The 21166-nt window shown below is 41.6% G+C and overlaps 1 protein-coding gene across 1 annotated transcript in view; it reads left to right on the top strand.

The window, feature by feature from the left end:
- The first annotated feature begins 6175 nt into the window (after positions 1–6175).
- SHQ1 (SHQ1, H/ACA ribonucleoprotein assembly factor) overlaps positions 6176–21166 on the top strand; it is a 135621-nt gene continuing 120630 nt past the window's right edge. Inside the window, exons 1-4 of the mRNA XM_049862428.1 lie at positions 6176–6445; positions 9996–10060; positions 11766–11888; positions 12642–12802. Coding sequence (XP_049718385.1) covers positions 6303–6445; positions 9996–10060; positions 11766–11888; positions 12642–12802 — 492 coding nt within the window. The 5' untranslated portion in view covers positions 6176–6302. The remainder of the gene's footprint in view (positions 6446–9995; positions 10061–11765; positions 11889–12641; positions 12803–21166) is intronic.

The following is a 21166-nucleotide window of genomic DNA, read 5'->3' as shown; positions in this document are numbered from 1 at the left end:
TGTCTTCCATATTTCTTGGCATAGACGAGTAAGCACCTCTGGCGCTGCATCTGTTTGTTGAAACATCTCAATTGATATTCCATCAATTCCTGGAGCCTTGTTTTTTGCCAATGCCTTCAGAGCAGCTTGGACTTCTTCCTTCAGTACCCTCGGTTCCTGATCATATGCCACCTCTTGAAATGGTTGAACATCCACCTCTTGAAATGGTTGAACATCAACTAATTCTTTTTGGTACAATGACTCTGTATATTCCTTCCATCTTCTTTTGATGCTTCCTGCGTTGTTTAACATTTTCCCCACGGAATCCTTCGCTATTGCAACTCGAGGCTTGAATTTTTTCTTCAGTTCTTTCAGCTTGAGAAACGCTGAGCATGTTCTTCCCTTTTGGTTTTCCATCTCCAGCTCTCTGCACATGTCATTATAATACTTTGTTTTCTCGAGCCGCCCTTTTTTGTCTTCCGTTCAGTTCTTTTACTTCATCAATTCTTCCTTTTGCTTTAGCCACTCTACATCTGAGAGCAAGTTTCAGAGTCTCCTCTTTCCTGTCTTTTCAATGACCTCTTGCTTTCTTCATGAATGATGTTCTTGATGTCATTCCACAACTCATCTGATCTTCAGTCACCAGTGCTCAATGCATCAAATCCATTATTGAGATGGTCTCTAAATTCAGGTGGGATATACTCAAGGTCACATTTTGGCCCTCATGGACTTGCTCTAATTTTCTTCAGTTTCAGCTTGAACTTGCATACGAGCAACTTGGTCTGTTCCACAGTCAGCCCCTGGCCTTGTTCCGACTGATGATATTGAGGTTTTCCATCGCCTCTTTCCACGGATGTAGTCAATTTGATTTCTGTGTGTTCCATCTGGCGAGGTCCATGTGTATAGTCGCTGTTTATGTTGGTGAAAGAAGGTATTTGCAATGAAGAAGTTGTTGGTCTTGCAAAATTCTATCGTTCGATCTCCAGCATTGTTTCTATCACCAAGGCCATAATTTCCAACTACTGATCCTTCTTCTTTGTTTCTAACTTTCACATTCCAATCACCAGTAATTATCAATGCATCTTGATTGCATGTTCGATCGATTTCAGACTGCAGCAGCTGATAAAAATCTTCTATTCTTCATCTTTGGCCCTAGTGATTGGTGCATAAATTTGAATAATAGTCGTATTAACTGGTCTTCCTTGTAGGCATATGGATATTATCCTATCACTGACAGCATTGTACTTCACCACAGATCTTGAAACGTTCCTCTTCAAGTTGTCATTCCCAGCATAGTAGACTATATGATTGTCAGATTCAAAATGGCCAATACTAGTCCATCTCAGTTCACTAATGCCTAGGATATCAATGTTTATGTGTTCCATTTTATTTTTGATGATTTCCAATGTTCCTAGATTCATACTTCGTACATTCCAGGTTATGATTATTAACAGATGTTTGCAGCTGTTTCTTCTCATTTTGAGTTGTGCCACATCAGCAAATGAAGGTCCCGAAAGCTTTACTCCATGCACGTCATTAAGGTCGACTCTACTTTGAGGAGGCAGCTCTTCCCCAGTCATCTTTTGAGTGCCTTCCAACCTGGGGGGCTTATCTTCCAGCACTATATCAGACAATGTTCCGCTGCTATTCATAAGGTTTTCACTGGCTAATGCTTTTCAGAAGTAGACTGCTGGTCCTTCTTCCTAGTCTGTCTCAGTCTGGAAGCTCAGCTGAAACCTGTCCTCCATGGGTGACCCTGCTGGTATCTGAATACCGGTGGTATAGCTTCCAGCATCACAGCAACACACAAGCCCCCACAATATGACAAACTGACAGACATGTGGAGGATAATCTAGTACCTCTCTGTAAATTATCCATTAATTCATACAAGCCCTCCTAGAAGCAGTTTATGGCTTGGAATTGTAAAACTGTCAGGGTATCTAGTCCTACTGTATTTACTATTGTCATAATAAAAGGGTAATTTCTTTCAAACTTCAAAACGTGTCATCTAGTTTGTATTCTAACTCCACGTATTTTTATTCTAGTTTTGTGATTTATATCAATGCTTCTACTATTAGTTTTATTTTTTCTCAAAACAAATTATCATCTCATTCAGATTTTTTTTAGTTATGATAGTAATAAGAAGGGTCATCATATGAACCACAGCCTGCACCAGCCTGAGCTCAGAAGAACTAGATGGTACCCGGCTACCACCACCGACTGTTGTGACAGGGATCACAATAGAGTTTCCCAGACAGGGTGGGAGAAAAATGTAGAACAAAATTCAAATACACACAAAAAAGAGCAGACTTACCTGTCTGACAGAGTCTGGAGGAACTCCTGAAACTATGGCCCCCAACACCCTACTAATTCAGAACTGAAGACACTCCCAAAGCCCACTTTTTAGCCAAAGATTAGGCAGGCTTATAAAACAATAACAGACGTGAGGAACATGCTTCTTAGTTCAATCTATTATTCAAGACCAAATGGGCAACTCCTGCCCAAAAGCAAGATGAGAAGGCAGGAGGGGATAGGAAAACTGGATGAATGGACATGGGGATCCTGGAGTAGACAGTGGGAGAGTGCTGTCACATTGCCAGGATTGCAACTGACGCCACAAAACAATATGCATATAAATTTTTTAATGAGAAATAAAAGAAGGGTTAACTTTGGATAAAATACTTATGACAGAGAATGTTATCAGATGGAAATATGGTAATGCTATATTACATGAAAATGAAGAAAATATACAGCATGATTCCATTTGTGCTTAAAAATCTTTCTATATTTTTATGAATAGAATAAAAGCCTGAAAGGATGTACAATAATATAACAATAGTGCTTAAGGTGTAGTCTTTGAACTCTGTGTAAGATCTTAAAAAAAAAAAATCTTAGCACCCCCATAAATGGTTCAGAGAATGAACAGGGCTTAGAAACCGCCAATTCAGCAAGTTACTTCCAACATAGCTTAAAACTGTTGAGATCACACCATTCTAATTGTGTATACGCATGCCACCTTCTGGAAATGAGCAGTATTTCACCATTTAAAACACCAAAAATCCAAACCCGTTGACCCTATTGGATAGAGTAGAACTGCCCCATAGGGTTTCCAAGGACTGGTTGGTAGATTTGAACTGCCTACCTTTTGGTTGGCAGCTGAGCTCTTAACCACTGCTCCACTAGGGCTTCTTTCTAACAATAGAACTCTGAAATAAGGCTGAAATTGAAATGTTTATAAAAGCTAGACTTTTAATTTAACATTTATTTTGAACCTTGAAGGTCACAGTCAAGTTTGCCAGACTGGAAGAGGGGCTAATTTGATATAATATACTCATCATCAATAAGTTGGTGACAGGAAAAACCTATTTTTAAAACACTCAAAGGTCATTCAAAAGTAAACCTTAAGGAAATGGAAGAACAAAAAAATAGTTACTGCAAACTTTGAATGACTCAATCGAAGATGAAAAATTTTGTGAAAGTTTCATTCTGTTCTCCCTCCAAACCAAGATTATCATGAAATGTTGAAATAATATGTTTATTCTAAAGTCATGTCTATATCCAGAAACACGAACGCATTTGGATCTATGAATCAATATAGCTGTGTCTCAAAAAACATACCAAAGTCAAAAAAGCACATTGCAAAATTACATTTATAGTGTGATAATACACCCATGCATGTGAAACCATAAGGTAACAGGGTATATAGAAATGTATGCCTAACTATGAAGAGGCCTGCAAAGATAGAGAAAGGGGTTATTCTTGGGGAAGCAGAAGGGAGGAACAAAGTCGGATGGCAGTCAAAGAAAATTATCATTACCTGTAATATTCAATTTTTTTTAAAGGAGAATGAATTTATAATGTGTTATTTAACATTAATTAAAAATACAAAAATAAAGAGAACTCTTGTTTGCAAGGAGCCCTGGTGGCCCAATGGTTAAGGGCTCGGCTGCTAACTGAAAGTTTGGTGGTTCAAACCCACCAGCCGTTCCATGGGAGAAAGATGTGGGAGTCTGCTTCCATAAAGATTACAGCCTTGGAAACTATGCAGTTCTGCTCTGTCCTATAGGGTTGCTGTGAGTTGGAATGGACTCCATGGCAATGGGTATTGTTTGAAAAAAATTTTAAAAACCAACCCTGTTTTATGGTTGCAACTATCAGTATTTTGTGATGCAGCAGATGCAATATATATTCCTTACAAATAACAGTAGCACTGAACCATGTTGTCTGTTCCAAACACATAATAAAATATCTAAGACGTGCATAGCTCTAGTCTGTAAAGTGCTTTCTGTTTCATTGCTGAGAGTATAACTCCAATCTTAGTTAATTCTCTGGCATTAATAATTTAAAAATATCAAGGCTTGTGACCTATAGGGATGAGGTCCCATGGTAGATGTAAAGGTTCTAGAGAAGCTAATTTGGAATGATTTAGCCAGAGGCCTACCTCAAGGGACCTTTTGAGGGCCTCACTGATTCCGGGTTTGCATAAATTCGTTCTCAGTAGTGGGTTCCATTATTTACAAAGATCTGTATGATCTAAAGCAGGCAGATTTGGGCTGGAATATCTCAGAATGTGAAACAAAGAGGGTAATATTAGAGGGAGTCTACTCCATAGTAGTTCGAACCTTAGCTCGGAATTTTGATTCCCACTGCACTATTACTAGCTTTGTGATCCTATACAAGCCAGGGGGTTATATGATAATACTGTCAGGAGGAGTAAATTAGTTCATTCTAATCAGTTTGGTTTAGTGCTGGCACACACTAAACATTCAATTGATGTCTGTTCCCCTCAATAATTTTTCCACATTCTAATTAATTTCAAGATTGTTTCCTCAGAATCATAAAAAATTGGAAGTTTAAAATGCTTTTACGGTTATCTCATTCACTGTGCTAGGAGATGTTTTCACCCCTTTTCATTGATATTTAAAACCAGGAAACAAGCACAATAACTGGAATATTCTAGTTACTTATTGGGGGAAAGTTGTTGTTAGGTGTGATGGAATAAATTTCAACTGATATCGACCCCATGTGACAGAGCAGAACTGCCCCGTAGGGCTTCCTAGCCAAGTGATCTTCAGGTACGCATCACCAGGTCTTTTCTGCAAAGCCGCTGGACGGGCTTGAACTTCCCACTCTTCAGTTAGCGTCCCAGCACATTGCGCCACTAGGGCTCCACTGGGACAATAACAACAAATTAGAGAGACAGAGGGAGAGAGAGAAGGGGAAAAGTAAGACCAAGCAAAAGGGAATATGTAGCGGGAAAAGAACGTTGAAGAGATGAGTGGGAGAGGAGTTGGAAGAGTACGAGGAGCACAGAGAAAAGGGAGAAAACGCAGGCAAGAGAAGTAAGGAAAATAGAGACAGAAAAGAGGGCCTCTGGCAAAGAGAGAAAACGGACGGGGTGAAGACTACAGAGGGAGTGCAATTCATCGATGCAGGCACTAACGCGGTTTAAGAGTAAAAAGTTCTGGGTTCTGATTATTGTAAAACGCACATAGGTTGCTTAACTTCTCTGAGTCCTGTGCCCCCTCCCCCGGAGTTTCTTGTGCAGATTAAATGCAATCAGTGGGATGAAGGCTTTGTAAAAGAGAAAACTATTTACATAAGGGATTAAGAAGAACAGATGAAGCGACAGATAAAGACAGAGAGGGGTGGAAATAAAAAAAAAGAGTAGGAAGAGAGAACGAAGGGACTGTTGACAAGGCAGGCGAGAACTAAGGAAAACCACAGTAACGACGTTACTGCGGTGGCTGCTCCGCCCCATCGAGCGTTGACAGCTTGCCAGGAACGTTGTTAAAGCTTTACATGCATCGTTTTATACTATCCTCACAGCATTTTCTACTGGGCTGGATTCTAGTATTTTCATTTTATAGAAGAGATAGCTGAAGTATCGAGAGGTTATATAACTTTCCAAAGGTCTTACAGCTGGGAAGTGGCGGAGAAAGCATTTAAATACAGGTCTGTATAACTGCAAAGCTAATACTGTTAAAGTTCATCTCCAAAGCGGACTCTTGTTCTAGTTCCTCCACAAAGTTTACCCTCGGTTCAACTACGGCGCCCAAGTCCCATTCGCCACGCCCTTCTCTTCCGGGCCGTTCTGAAAGCTCCACCTCTTCATTAATAGCGTCCCGTCTCCATGGAGATTGGTGCGCGGTGGGACTTCCTGCCTCACGCGCTAGCACTTCCGCTTCGAGCCGGAAGCGCCTTGAATAACGGGCAACACTCGTGCGCGTAAAGGGTTCTCTTGATTTTGAGTGGCGAGAACGTCGTTGGCAACGGCGGCAGCGTGAGTGTGCCCGACACGGACACCTGCACCCTGAGCAGTGATGCTGACCCCCGCATTCGACCTCAGCCAGGACCCTGACTTCCTGACCGTTGCCATCCGCGTGCCCTATGCTCGGGTCTCCGAGTTTGACGTCTACTTCGAGGGGGTCGACTTCAAGTTCTACGCCAAGCCGTACTTTCTCAGGTGAGTTCTGGGTGTCTGGCCGTAGGGAGAACGAATTGGGGGGCTCATTCGTTCATCATTGGAAAATTGCGTATCGAGGGAGCATGGAAAAGGGAGGGAGGTGTGGGACGTAGCTCTTGGATTATTCCAGGATTTCCGCAGCTGCTTTTGGGGGTGAGGAAGTGGCTTCTTTAAGGCGTGCGTGGTTGTAGATGCTGCAAAATCTCTTTCCCTTCTTAAGTCCCCACATTAAAGAGATTTCGGATCCACTTTAAAACGTGGTATTTGGGACCCTGCCTCCTTTCCAGCTTTGGACCTGTCACCCTAGTTCTCGTCTCTCTCTGCCATGTTCCCTTATCTTCTCTGCCCGTTTGTCCTCCTGCGTCTCCCCTGTATGGCGACGGCGCTCGCTGAGGTGCTCGATGACTTCCCTATCATCTGACCTCGGTCTTTTTGACTTTCTTGAGTCCACGTTCTGTTTACATTTGTCTCCGTGCAGAACCGTAACAATGAGAGTGGTGATAGCTGACACTGATCACCTTCTGTGTGGTGGGCAGGAATGCGCTAAGAGATTTGATGGTGGTACTTGGAGATGGGCACTACTACTAGGCCCATTAACGGAGAGCATGCCAGATTATTATTTCTAAAACATAGTCAATTTCTTGTTCCCCCTTTTCCGACTAGGTAATATCCATTCTCCCAAGCTTTCTCATTCGCGTGTGGCTCTAGCTTACCTTTCCTCCCCAAATAATTGTGTAACACAAATCTTCGCCTCCAGTCAGGCTGGCTCTTTCACTGGTCCTGAACATGTTTGACTCGGTTTTTCACTAGGTCCTAACTTTAATCAGCGTGGTAGCATAGTGGTTAAGTGCTGTGGATGCTAAACAAGAAGTCGGCGGTTTGAATCCACCAGGCGCTCCTTGGGCACTCTATGGGGACAATTCTGCTTTGTCCTATAGGGTCCCTATGAGTTGGAATCAACTCGACGAGAATGAGTTTTTTGTTTTTTTTTTTAACAAGCCTACTTGAATATACCGCACTCGCCTATTTCTTTATTCATTCCTTCAATGTATTTATTGAGCACACAGTATATGACAGGCTGTTCTTGGTATTGGGGATATAGCAGTGAACAAGACAAAGTCCTCCCTCCTGTGATGTAAATTCTAGTTGTGAGAGAAAAACATGTAGCTACAAATTGTGGTAAATGTATGAAGAGAAAGAAGAGAGTGTACCCATAGAGAATAAAAGGGGCCTGTGTTTCCGTAACCACTCCGTGGGAGAAAGGTGTAGCCTATGGGGCAGTTCTGCTCTGTTTTACAGCATGGCTATGAGTCAAAATCGACTCCAGAGCAACAGGTTTGGTTTGGTTTGTTTTTGTTTTTTTTAAAGTGGTCGCCTTTTTCTGAAGAGGTGATATTTAAGCCGAGACATGAAGAAGGGGAAGAAGGTGATGATAGTGGTAGCAAACATTTATTGATATTTTACTCTAGGCTAGTACTTTATGTGGATTATCGCATTTGATTTTAGGACAGTTGTACAAAGTCGGTTCTGTTATTTGTGCTACAGATGAGGGATCAGAGGCTTAGAGAGTTCTTAAGCATAGTCCTTGGTATCATAGAGACTGGATTCCTTCTTTCTGTAAAATAGAATTGTAAAATGAAATAGGATTGTAAAGTTAGATAAAAATTTAAGAATAAATCCACCTGGCTTAAATCTGTGAGTTTTGATAAAGACAAAGATACATGTGAAACAATTCAAAGAGCATTCTTTGTGCGGATTCATCCATCCCTTGGGTAGCAGAGGCTTGGAGGTGGGCACACCTGGGCCTGAGCACACTTAGCAGTTCTGTGACTTTGACCAAGTTGTTGTCATTGTTGGGTGCTGTCCAGTTGATTTTCCACTCCTAGCAACCCCACGGGAAACCCCAGTGGTGTAGTGGTTAAATCCTACAGCTGCTAACCAAAGGGTTGGCAGTTCGAATCCACCAGGCGCTACTTGGAAACTCTATGGGGCAGTGCTACCCTGTCCTATAGGGTCACTATGAGTCGGAATCGACTTGATGGCACTGCGTTTTTTTTTTTTAGCAACCCCACAGAGCCCTGGTGGTGCAGTGGTTAAGAGCTACGGCTGTGACAGAGTAGAACTGCTTCATAGGGTTTCCAAGGCTGTAAATCTTTACCGAAATGGATGGTCACATCTTTCTCCCTCAGAGCCGCTGGGTGGATTCGAACCACCAACCGTTGGTTAGCAGCCGAGTGCTTAACTGTTGCACTACTAGGGTTCCTTTTGGGCAAGTCATTTAGCCACAATTTCTTAATCTGTAAAGTAGGACTTAAGGAGTGTTTTTACATACAAGGAATGTGAATCTTGACGAAGTGAATTAACTTGCCTAGAGAAGGTTACACAGCTGATAAATGGCAGAACTGGGCCTCAGTTCAGATTCTGACTCAGAGTTCCTGCTTGGAGCCATCATCCCAAACTCATTTATCCATAAAATGCTCCCAAATGGATCTTGGTTTAGAACATACATTGTCATTCAAGGAACTGTTAGAATCAAAGGCGGTTAAGTTGGGAAGCACTGGGCCTTTTGGGGTCCGCCATGTTTTGAATTGTTGGGGTAGAAAGCAAGCAGGAGAGGAACAGGAAGAAAGCAGGCTAAAATTCAAAGTTTGGAATGGAATGGAGTGGACCTGATCTGCCGTGCTGGTGAGTTTAAGTTATCTAGTCCACGTCAGGCAGCCATAGAAGCTTTTTGGGGCCTCAGTGGAAGACCGAAAGCAGTAGAATCAGTTCATTTCCTTTTGTATGAAAGGGAAAAATCCCATATGAGTAATAATGAGAATTGAGAAAAAAAAAACTTTTGTTTCTGTTTTTTTTTTTTTCTTTTTTAAACTAATAATTTGCCTGATACAGGCAATTGGTTTTATTTCTTCTTTGTTTCCCATTTTTTCACTTTTTATTTTATTTTTCTATTTTTGAAGCCAGTTAGTAAACTTTTGTTTGAGTATTTGCTGTGTTAGGTGCCAGGTGTACAAGTAAACCTCTTGTTCATTAGAAGGGGTAAAGTACTATAACAATACCGATAACTAACATTTATCGTGTCTTTTCTTTTTAACTATCTGTTTTATTGGTGACTAGGGAGTATTCAAGGTTGCTAGGTGGCAAAAACGGTTTGTGATCGGCTGCTAGCTTAAAAGGTGGCACTTTGCACCTACCCAGTGGTTCCGCAGAGGAAAAGGTGTGGTGATCTGCTTCCATTAAGATTATAGCCAAGAAAACCCTGTGGAGCAGTTCTACTCTGTAACAGGTGGGGTCACTGTGAGTTGGAATTGACTCATCGTCAACTAACAACAGCATGGGAGTATTCAGAGAGAAAGATGGCGCCGTCTCTGATTTCCTTGGCCTGGGAAAGGAATCGGAGTTGTTTAGTTTGTAAAATGTGGAAGGAATACTGAGGAATTTTCTTAAAATGGTTGATAGATTCGCGTAGGTAAATGTATGCTGTCATTGATGATCACTTATGCTGCTTTGTAATTTAAGGACATCATAAGACCTTCCTTTACATCTGCAGATTAACCCTTCCTGGAAGAGTTGTAGAAAATGGAAGTGAGCAAGGATCCTATGATGCAGACAAAGGTATTGTGTTTGGAATGTTTTATGTTTTTTTCTTTGAATTCTTCATGTTGGATGAACTATATCATAATATTTCAGGAAATGATGGGGACCTTTAGATGTATTTCAAGTACAATCTGTCCCTGTCGCATTTTTCTGTTTTTTAATGTTGAGTGTCTGTTATCTGTGGATTTCTTAACAGTTATTATTTCCTCAGGCTTTTAAAATATTTCACAGTATCCTTCAAAGCAAAGTTAAATTAGTTAAATACTCTGGTTCTGTTTTTTCCAGATGTTTTATTTCCTACTTCCCCTACGTTTAGTAGATGTTTAAAAGTAAAAGTTGGAATGTGAAAGGCAATTGATTATAAAATTTGTGGTTGATTTATAAACTATTGAAAGGAATTTTCCTTTTATAATTTCAAACTTAAATTTTCATAACCTGCGAGAGGAACTGTCCGTAGATGGCACTTAAAGGCTGATTGAATTTTCTTCTCATGATTGATAAGCCCCTCATTTTTCCTGGCCATGGAGAAGTTTATTTTGCCTTTATGGAAGCCCTGGATTTTCCATTGCCGCTAGATCCAGAATAAGAATACCTTGCGTACTCTTTCTGGAATTTATTCAGTGAACGTTTATTGACCTCAGTGAACTAGGGTAAGGGAGGGAGGGTGGGAGGAGTTAAATGACAAAGTTCTAACCTGTAATGCAATGTAGTTAATGTGATAGTGAAGTAGAATGAAACTGTCTTGCTGGGTAGTAAATATGCTTTTCATTCAGGTAGGTTGCATACTGAAAGTTATTAAATTTTAAAAGTACACAGGGGCTTAGGAAGATTGAATATGTGGAAATACTTAGGTCGATTTGTGTTTGATATATTAGAATGCACTTCAGTACACTGAGTGAGAGAAAATGTTTTAAAATGTAAGAGTAGTAAATAATGCAGTATGTCCAGAGGGGAGCCTAGGTGAGGTGGATAAACCTAGTCAAGGAAGGAAAAGACAAGCATAGGTAGAATTGGTTTTGAATCTGCCTTAGACAGACTTTGGGAATATATCGCTTGAGATACCGAAGAAATTTTACTAAGCCGTGATTGCTTTGCTTAAGATTTTGTATATTTTTCAAATTGGCTGTTATTCTCTGTTGGATTATTGTGTTGTTGCTGTGTGCTGTCTAGTTGATTCCAATTCATAGTGACCCTATATGACAGAGTAGAACTGCCCCATAAGGTTTCCTAGGCTGTAATCTTTTCAGGGAGTGGCTGGTAGATTCGGACCACCTACCTTTTGGATAGCAGCCTAACCGCTGTGCCACCAAACGTCCTCTCTATTGGGTTAGGTATCCTGATTAGTTTTTTTTTTTGGAGTCCAGAAATATATTTTATTAGTAGTTGTTAGTTCTAAGCTATTACCTTTCAAGCCATTGATTTTTAGAAGTTTTGACTTGGACTCTTAATATTACCAATTGGTTACGGTGATACAACATAAATCATTCCGCAGCCTGAACAGATTAATTTCTTATAGAGGTGGGAGCTGGATCAGTGTTTCTGAAAAACCCAGTTTGAACTTTTTTCTATCTTAATTTTTATTTACTAAATCTGTAATAAACCGATAATTTTGGAGCTTTATGAATTACAATTATGTTTTACCAAAACATGTATTTCTTAGATATATTTGTGAAACCTTTGACTATTTTAATCTATCTGAACATAAAACAAACTTATCTTTAAGGAATTTTTACCATTCAATTGCCCAAAGAAACTCCTGGTCAGCATTTTGAGGGGCTGAACATGCTGACTGCTCTTCTCGCGCCCAGAAAATCTAGGACTGCGAAACCACTTGTGGAAGAAATTGGTATGTTCATTGCAGTTGGGGGGAAATAAAGGTAAAAAGAAATATTTGGAAAGCTATGTGTTTGTAGGGAAAAGGAATACAGTAAATTGGAAATTGGAGAAAATTCTTAATGTGACAAAATCAGGTGGTAGACGCGTGAAAATATTTCATTTGGTGATACATAACTTAAAGGCATAAAGAATCCTATTGAACCAGCAGGTCAATCACATTTTTTGACCAATTGGAACAGCATCTCTGCCTTTGGCAAAATATTAATCTCTCTAGCTAAGATCAGAAATATAACGTCCGATGAGTTAAATAAAGTGACCACCACCTAGATCAAGAAATGCAATGTTTCCAACACACTGGAATTTTGCCCTGTGTCTTCTCCCAGTTATTTCTTCCTTCCTCCTCTCCAAGGGCATCACTTTCCTCAGCTTTGCCTGCTTTTGAATTGTATGTATAATTTTTACATATGTGTTCTTTTTTGTCTTATTTCTCTGAGATTTATCCATATGGTTGCTGAGGTCTAGTTGCTTTCATTGTTATAGAGTATTCCATTGTTCGAATATACCACTTTTATTTATACATCCTACAGCTGATAGACATTTGGGTTTTTTCCATTGTTGGGCTGTTACAGATAGTGGTGCTGTGAATCTTCTTGTTCTTGACCTTTGGTGCTCATGTGCCTGCATTTTTTTTCTACACTACTTCTTAAGTAGTAGCTAGGAAATCTAATACTATTAAAAAAAAATTAGTATTGAACATGTTTAGGTGCTTCTGAGATTTCTGAGGAAGGCGTAGAAGATGATGATGAAGAATTTGACTGGGAGATTGAACAGTCCCCCTATGAGGAGGTATCAGAAGGTGCTTTGAATCCACAGTGCTGCTATGGATTTGGCAACTTACGATCAGGAGTGTTTCAGCGGTTACAGGTACGTTGTCTTTCTAAAAGACCTCGGTCTCTGGCTATTTTAATTTCAGTTCTGCTTACACTTCGAGGTTTGTTACTCTGATCTTTTGTTTTTAACGTTTATCTCTGAACGTCCTTTCCTCTACAGTGAAAATAATGCTAGACACCTCTAATTGTTGTGACTATTTGCTCTTGGTGGAGGTTGAGTAGCATCTCCTGTTAAAACCTGCTTAATTCTCAGTTGGGCTAAAAATGAATGACGTTGCCTTTTCTCTGTTCTTCAGACAGCTTAGGAAATTACAGTACATTTTAGGCTATGTAGGGAGATCGAAATGAATGAAATGGATAGGAGAGATTTTACATTATTTTGTACATATGTCATTTCATCGAAGACACATCCCTTGAAATGTTGTATGAGCAAAGTGTTTGCTCAGCTGCTGACTTGGAGCCTTACCGTTTTTCCCTTCAGAAACAGCGATAAACAGCTCCTTTCACTTCATCCTTAACTGGGTAGGGAGCCCTGGTGGTGCAGTCGGTTTTAGTTTAACTGAATAGAGAATATTAAACTTGTTTCCAAAAGACCTGTTGCCATTGAGTCTATTCCTACCCACAGCAACCCTAAAGGACAGAGTAGAACGGCCCCACCATGGTTTTGAAGGAGCAGCTGGTGGATTTGAACTGCCGACCTTTTGGTTAGCAGCTGAACTCTTAACCACTGTGCTACCAGGGCTCCAATTCAGAATGTGGTATAGTAAGACATTTGTGACTCCACCAAGGAAAAATAAAGGTCCCAAAGCCTGGTCCAACTTCTGCCCCTGTTTAGATTTGTGATGCCAGGTCAATTATTTCACCACTATTAAGTTTCTTCTCATCTTTATAATGGGGATAAATTTACTCATCTACTTCTTAAGATGGTTTTGAAAATTTAATGAGATACTGCATGTAAAAACTCCTGGAAAAGTATAAGATGCTATAAAGACCCCTGCCCTGGAAAAATACAAAGTGCTCTCAAAATTCTTCAAAGGGAACAAAATTGGGATTCCGTAGGAGCAGATAATGCTGATGAAATACTTCCCTCAAAAGCCTTAGATGTTTTTCTGCTGAATTATGGTCTCCCCATATTCTCTCCCGAATCACAGTCCCTGGTGATCTCTGAGGTAGTTAGAATGGAGTCAGCTTTGTCTACAGCAGCCACTTTAGTGAACGGACCTCAGTTGTTTGGCCAAGAGCTCGTTTGTGGTCAGTTCGTTTTGGGCTTGCCGGGTCTAAAGCTGTAAACACAGGACAGTAAATGTCACACAGGCTAAGTATAGATTGTACATTCAGATTAAAAGTGTTTCCTGAGGCAAGGGAATTTGGTTTCTTAATTGCTGCTGGTTTGGGGGGAAGTTCCTTTTGAGGGTTTCTGACTGGTTACTGATAAGATGCACAGTGCCATAAGGTGAGCCAAGCCAAGTTCCTGTTAGGTGGAAAGTTCTTGTATTTCTATGGAAAGTGCTCACTAAATATGTAATATAGCTTTTTAAAAAGGTTATTATGAAATATTCTCTGTATCTTTTTGCATATCTTAACTAATACACCAAATACCTAGATAGCTGTCAGTTGGCTTAAAACCTAAAACGTTACCAGTATAGTCGAAGCCCCCGTGTGTCCTTTCCTGATTGCTTCTGTCTCTTTCCCCATCAGAAACGAACCACTGAATTTAATGTTTGTTATTCCTGAGCATTGAGCTGGATTGTCTAAAATCATTAAACTGTTCTTTAAAATTTAAACGAATGAGGTTTGCCTTTCTAAAACAATCTGAACGCATATTGCCCTTAATGTAGAAAAAAGTAAAGCTGTATCTCTGAGAAACTCTAAGGGGTCGTGCAACTAGTAATACCGGTAGTAAGTAGTGCCGGTTCCCAACCCCATGTGTAATTCCGGGATCACAAAACGTTCTGAAAATGAAAAGTTTTTTTCATATTAATTTGCTGGCCAAACCTGATCTAAACTGATATGGGTCTTTTTTTTTTTTAATCCCACTTAGCTTGCATATTAAAAAATTGTGCTGTGGAAATATTAATATGTTTGAATATGGGGCATTGCCCCAGGCTTCTGAGAGGTTAAATAAAATATGGGTACCACATTACTTTCCTAAACTCTCCAAGGTCTGGATTGTGAAGCTCCTTTGGCTCTAAGGGGTTTGGTTAGTGATGTGGCCCTGCAGGGTTTGCAGCAACAGCAGCTAACAGTTCCCGAGTATAACACCGTGCCGGGCACTGTGCGTGCATCAGCTCGGCCTGCCTATTTCCTTATGGCATCGTTACCGTTACCACTGCACATTTTCCCAGGAGACGAACCAGTACCCATGTCTAGTCTTTGAAGAAAATTGCATTTTTTTGGGATGAATTAAATTTGAGGACTACAGTGTCCTTCGTGACAGCTAGGAAATTATCAGGACTTACGAAACTCATGTGTAAACCAAGATGCTGAGAATGAAAGGGTGCCCTCTTTGGGGTATGAGATATCGCCACAAAAAAAACTTGCATAATTGATATTACTTGTAGAGTTCGTTACAACTACTGTATTGTGACAGTTATACCATGTGACTAGAAACTGGCCATTAACATGACAAGATTAACAATACCATTCTCCTGTGCCCCTGGGTAGTGCAGACGGTTAACGCCCGTGACTGCTAACTGAAAGGCTGGAGGTTTGGAGCCACCCACAGGTGCCTTGGAAGAAAGCCTTGGTGATCTATTTAGAAAAATTCAGCCACTGAAAACCTTATGGAGCACAGTTCCGCTTTGACACGCATGGGGTTGCCATGAGTTGACTCAAAGGCAACTAGTAAGAAGAAATTGTAACAATTACTGTATAAGTAAGAGCTTTGGGAACTGCTCTTCTAATTTAAAATAATGTGTTTAAAAAGCATCAACATTTTCTCAAACTGATGTTTTTCCACAGATATAGGGTTTCTGTAGCTCTGCCTTTGGACAAGATAATATCCATAACGTTTCTTTGACTACTCATACTTCATTAGTATTTTTGTAGCCTCTTTTTTCCCCCAAATGAAAAATAGCTTTAAATTATCTGATGATAAAAGCAATACATAGTCATTATAAAAATATATAGAAAAAAGAAGGTAAAACTCTTTCATAATTCTAATTCATAGTTATCTTAATTAAATAATTTAACTCTTTGTGGCCTTTCATACCTTTTTCAACCTTTTATGCAGGATTTGCTTCAGTAACTTTAGTATTTTATACTGATGATGAGGAGAAAATGAAAGTATTTTTGCGGAAACAAATTCCCTTTCAGCCCCCTTCTTCCCTCCCCCCCCCCCCCCCCCCCGCACACTCTCCTCCTTTCCTTTCTGAAATTGCTGCCAGGGTGCCTCTGGAACCCTGCCGTGGCTGCGCAGAGCAGGGCTTTCCAGCAGAGTCCTGGTGGCCATGGCAGCCAGCAGCAACAGTCCTGGAGCATCTGGGAGCCCAGCCAGCAGGCTCCTGGGACCACTGCCGCCAGCAGCCACAGGACGTCTGGCTTGCTGGCCCTCTGCTCCCTTCATTGCACCAGGAGGCTGTTGTTTCCGGGAGACCCACTGACCAGATACACACAGGGTTCTTCATCTTCTCTCTGGACAGTCACTGCCTTATCTGGGCCTTCTTGTTGTTGTTGCTGCTGTTGCTAGCTGCCGCGAAGTCAGCCTTGTCTCCTGGCAACGCCATGCACAACAGAACATAATGCTGCCTGGTCCTGTGCAGTCCCCATGATTGGTTGTGGATTGGACTGTTGTAATTCATACGGTTTCACTGGCTGGTTTTCAGAAGTCGATCCCCAGGCCTTTCTTCCTGGTCCGTCTTAGTCGGAAAGCTCCGCCGAAACCTGTTCAGCAGCAGAGCAACACACAAGCCTCCACTGACAGACAGATGGTGGCTGTGTATGCGGTGCCTTGTCCAGGAATCGAACTTGGGTCTCCTGCGTGTTGTTGTTGGGTGCCAGTGAGTTGATTCTGACTCACAGTGAGCCTATAGGACAGAGTAGGACTGCCTCATGGGGTTTCCTTGGCTGTAGTCTTTATAGGAACAGATTGCCAGGTCTTTTCTCCTGTGGAGCGGCTGGTGGGTTCGAACCACCAACTTTCTAGTTAGCAGCTCAGCACTTAACCATTTTGCCACCAAGGCTTCTTCTCTTCTGCGTGGGAGGTGAAAATTCTGCTACCAAACCACCGTTGCCTGCCTAAACTTGCGTAAACCTGATTGAAATCCTGCCTGACTTTTACTTGAGGATGCCCATCTTCAAACAGCTCTAATAACTAGTAGCCGAAGCAGTGCTTTAAAAAGAAATCACTCTCTTCTTGCTATGGAAGTTTAGCATTTCTCTTCCTTCCCTTTAGTTAGTTGATGCCTTAGACAGAGTTCTACACCCCAGGCTAGCTTTGCTTTTCAGTTTGTTCCAGTTTCACTTTAGGGTCCACTTTGAACAGGGTGTTTTATATGGCTGTGCCTAGTACAAGCCTGGAGGGTGAGGCGGTACTCCCATTCTGCTTTGTACAAGTTGCACAACTCTACATGAAGGCTCTGAGTGTGGAGGCAGGGAGGGAGAGGAGGCAGAAAGGAAGGATAGCTGCGTTCTTACTGTTTTATTTCTCATTCCTGTAGAGCAGCAGCATTGTCTATGTGTTTAGTATTGGATCTGCAGCTCCCAGAATAGTGCCTAGCACATAGTAGGCCCTCAGCCATTATTTGCTGAGTGAATGATTTAATACTGAAGGCCGGGCACAGTGCTGGGGATGCAATGGGGAAGAAGATGGCGGAGACCCCTGCCCTCATGGAAACCATGTTCTGTTGCGGAGACAGACAGGTGGTAATCGTGTAAACAAAATAATTGAGACAGTGACAAGTGAAGGAAAACGGGGGTGATGTGAGAGACCAGGGGTACCCCTTTGGCTGGGAGGCCCAGAGAAGGTTCTTAGAGGAGGTGGTATTTGCACTGAATCCTAAGCGATGAGAGGGTACTGCCAGTGCAGAGGCTCAGAGTTGGGACTGAATTGGCATGTTCAAGAAATGGAAAGAAGTCTGGTATGTGGTGCGAGTGTATTTGAGCCAGAAGGAGAAGGACAAGGACTAGTTCATGCAGGGCTTTTATTTTGTGTGTGTGTGTTTGTGTGTCTGATTGGTTTTATTAGCATAAACCCCAAACCAAACCCCTTGTCATCGAGTTGATTCCAACTCATAGCGACCCTCTAGGACAGAGTAGAACTGCCCCATAAGGTTTCCAGACTGCCATATTTCTCCTGTGGCGTGGCTGGTGGGTTTGAATTGCCAGCCTTTTGGCTGGCAGCTGAGCGCTTAACCACTGTGTCACCAGGAGTCCTTCACCATCTGCAACCTGTACCAAACCTATTGCCGTTGAGTCAATGCTGACTCATGGCGACCCTCTAGGACAGAGTAGAACTGCCCCATAGGGTTTTCAAGGCTGTAATCTTTAGGGAAGAAGACCAGAGCTCCTTTTTATTAGCATAAAGGTTTTTTTTTTTTTTTTTTTTTAATTGTGGTAAATATTTAGGTAACAAGACATTTGCCATTTCAATAATCTTCACATGTATAGTTCAGTGACATTAAATATGTTCATCATGTTCAGACGTCACCATGAGCAGGTGAGGAAGTGGGGCAAGAAGGGAAGAGTCCAGTTTGCATTGCACAGGGAGGGGATGCTGCTGGTGGACTGTACGGGAACTCTGGAAGTATTTCCCCATGGAAACATGCTGCCTGCTTGTTAAGCTCTTTGTATCATCGATAGCCCATTTCAAGTGTGTTATGGATTGAATACCTTGTGGATTGCCCTGAGACTCTTAACTACTATCAATGGTTGTATTTCAATAGGAAAATACATTCTAAGTCTCTAAAAAGTAAATTGCAAAGGAACTTTTGGAATGCAAATTTTTATGCATCTGGGAACAGACAGTAATCTAGTTTTTGCCCAGAATGTTTGTTCTTAGAAGTGTTAAGATGTTTTGAATGTTTCAGTGACGTCCAAAAAGGCCTCTGGATGCTTTCACTGTATTAGAATGCGCTTAGATGAAATATTGCCAATACAGTAAAACCTGCAAAAGCTGGAACCCATGTAAGGTGGAAACCTGTCAGAAAGGAAAACCAAAATATTTTCCTCTGAAATGAGTGATGCAAAAGTGGTAAGACTGCACCTGTCAAAGATGAGAAACTTGTGAAACCTGGGAAGACAAAGACAGTCCCATCGATTTTGGCTCTCGTAGGTTTCACTGTGTTACTTGATGTCATGGAATGAATTCTGCTTCCCTCTCACCCCGCCAAAAATGTGTGTATCAGTGTCTCAGTTTGCCTGGGCCATGATTCCCGGTATTGTGTGATTTTCCTGTGTGTTGTGAATCCTGCCTCTCTGATGTTAATGAGGGAGGATGGGCAGCGGTTGTGCTAGTGAGGCAGTTCTCAACCTACAAGATTGGATTGTGTCTTGAGGCAATCTCTTGAGATAGAAAAGAGAGAAGCCAGCAGAGAGACAGGGGAGCTCAGATCACCAAGAAAGCAGTGCCGGGAGCAGAGCGTGTCCTTTGGACTCAGGGCCCCTGTGCAGAGAAGCTCCTAGTCCAGGGCAAGACCGATGAGAAGGCCGACAGAGAAAGAAAGGCTTCCCCTGGAGCTGACCCCCTGAATTTGGACTTTTAGCCTACTTTCTCTTTGTTAAAGCCATCCACTTGTGGTATTTCTGTTACAGCCTCACTGGATGCCGAAGACACGTGAACTGTATTGATCCTGGTTGGGATGAGAGGATTTTTTTCATGATGCAGGAATTTTGATTATGTGGAGGAGCATCTGTACCCCAGTGTCTCCCTTCCTAACTCAGCATAGCTCACTTGTAGCGGCCTTGCCTTCAGCAGCCCTGCTGGCATAGTGGTTAAGAGCTCATCTGCTAACCAAGAGGTCGGCAGTTTGAATTCACCAGCTCGAACCCCATGGGGCAGTCCTAGGGCAGTCCTGCTCTGTCCTGTAGGGTCAGTATGAGTCAGAATCGACTTGATGGCAGTCGTTTTTTTTTTTTTTGTTGTTGTTGTTGCTGTTACTAGGCGTGAAACGAGGCAGCGGTGGTTCAGTCGTAGAATTCTCGCCTTCCTTGCCAGAGACCTGGATTCAGTTCCTGGCCGTGCATCTCATGCGCAGCCACCACTCGTCTGTCAGTGGTAGTTTATGTTGCTAGATGCTGAGCGGATTCCACTGGTGCTTCAAGATAGACTAGGAAGAAAGGCCTGGCAATCTACGTCCAAAAATCAGCCAGTGAAAACCCTATGGAAATGAAGTTGTCATGAGTCAGGGCCTACTCTGATGGCAGTTATCAGCAGTTAGACATGAGCTTGAATTCTTTTACAGATCTGTCCTACCAGTTTGTCTCCAAAACTCAACCAAGTTATTCCCCTTGATTTCTTTTCAGTTAATATCCTTTAAGCTTCTTCTAGTTTTTTACTTGCCTTGCTTGGGTGTTGATGGTAGAAGCTGGAGCTGACGAAAGAAAAGAAAAAATAAAAGGTATAGTTTTAGGAATTTTTTTACATTGTGTAAGGCTTCTTTACTTCATAATTCTGATTAAAAAAAGATTATGTAGTTTTCTAGGCAGTTTTCCTAACAGGTATATTGTATATGATTTGGCTTAGGAAACATGGTACATATCAAAATGCATATCCCTTGGTGAACACAGTTTCAGTAGAGTTGAGTATTAAATGCCAAAACCAAAAAACCAAGCCCATTGCCATCGAGTTGATTCCGACTCATAGCGACCCTATAGGACAGAGTAGAACTGCCTCCTAGAGTTTCCGAGGAGCGCCTGGTGGATTTGAACTGCCAACCTTTTGGTCAGCAGTCGTAGCACTTAACCACTATGCCACCAGAGTTTCCGAATATTAAATAGATTGTTTTATAATTTTCAAATGGGAAGTCATATACATCAAAATTGCCCTTGAAAATCCTTAAATCTGCTCATAAAGTAAAATGTACATGGTTTCATATATGTAGTCTTATACGGTAATTCTTATTTGAGGAGCCCTGGTGGTGCAGTGGTTAAGAGCTTGGCTGCTAACCAAAAGGTTTACAGTTCAAATCCACCAGCTGCTCCTTGGAAACCCTCTGGGACAGTTCTCTGTCCCGTGGGGTCTCTATGAGTCAGAATCAACTTGACTGCAAGGAGTTTGGCTTTTTGTTTTTTTTTTGGATAGAAAGAAGAAACAAAAGGAAAGCCTATATATGGATGTCTGATATTCAAACCATTCTGTCTTTAATAACTTTCAAATATCCGGGGGTAAGTGGGAAGTAGATGGAGAATTAGATGCCCCTGCCTGCTGGGTTTTGGGTTTGGGTGGGCCTGCTTGTAGGGG

This window comes from Elephas maximus, chromosome 20 (genome assembly GCF_024166365.1).
Source record: "Elephas maximus indicus isolate mEleMax1 chromosome 20, mEleMax1 primary haplotype, whole genome shotgun sequence".
Taxonomy (NCBI): Eukaryota; Metazoa; Chordata; class Mammalia; order Proboscidea; family Elephantidae; genus Elephas; species Elephas maximus.
The sequence above is the reverse complement of the archived record's forward strand: the minus strand, read 5'-3'. Positions and strand labels throughout refer to the sequence as shown.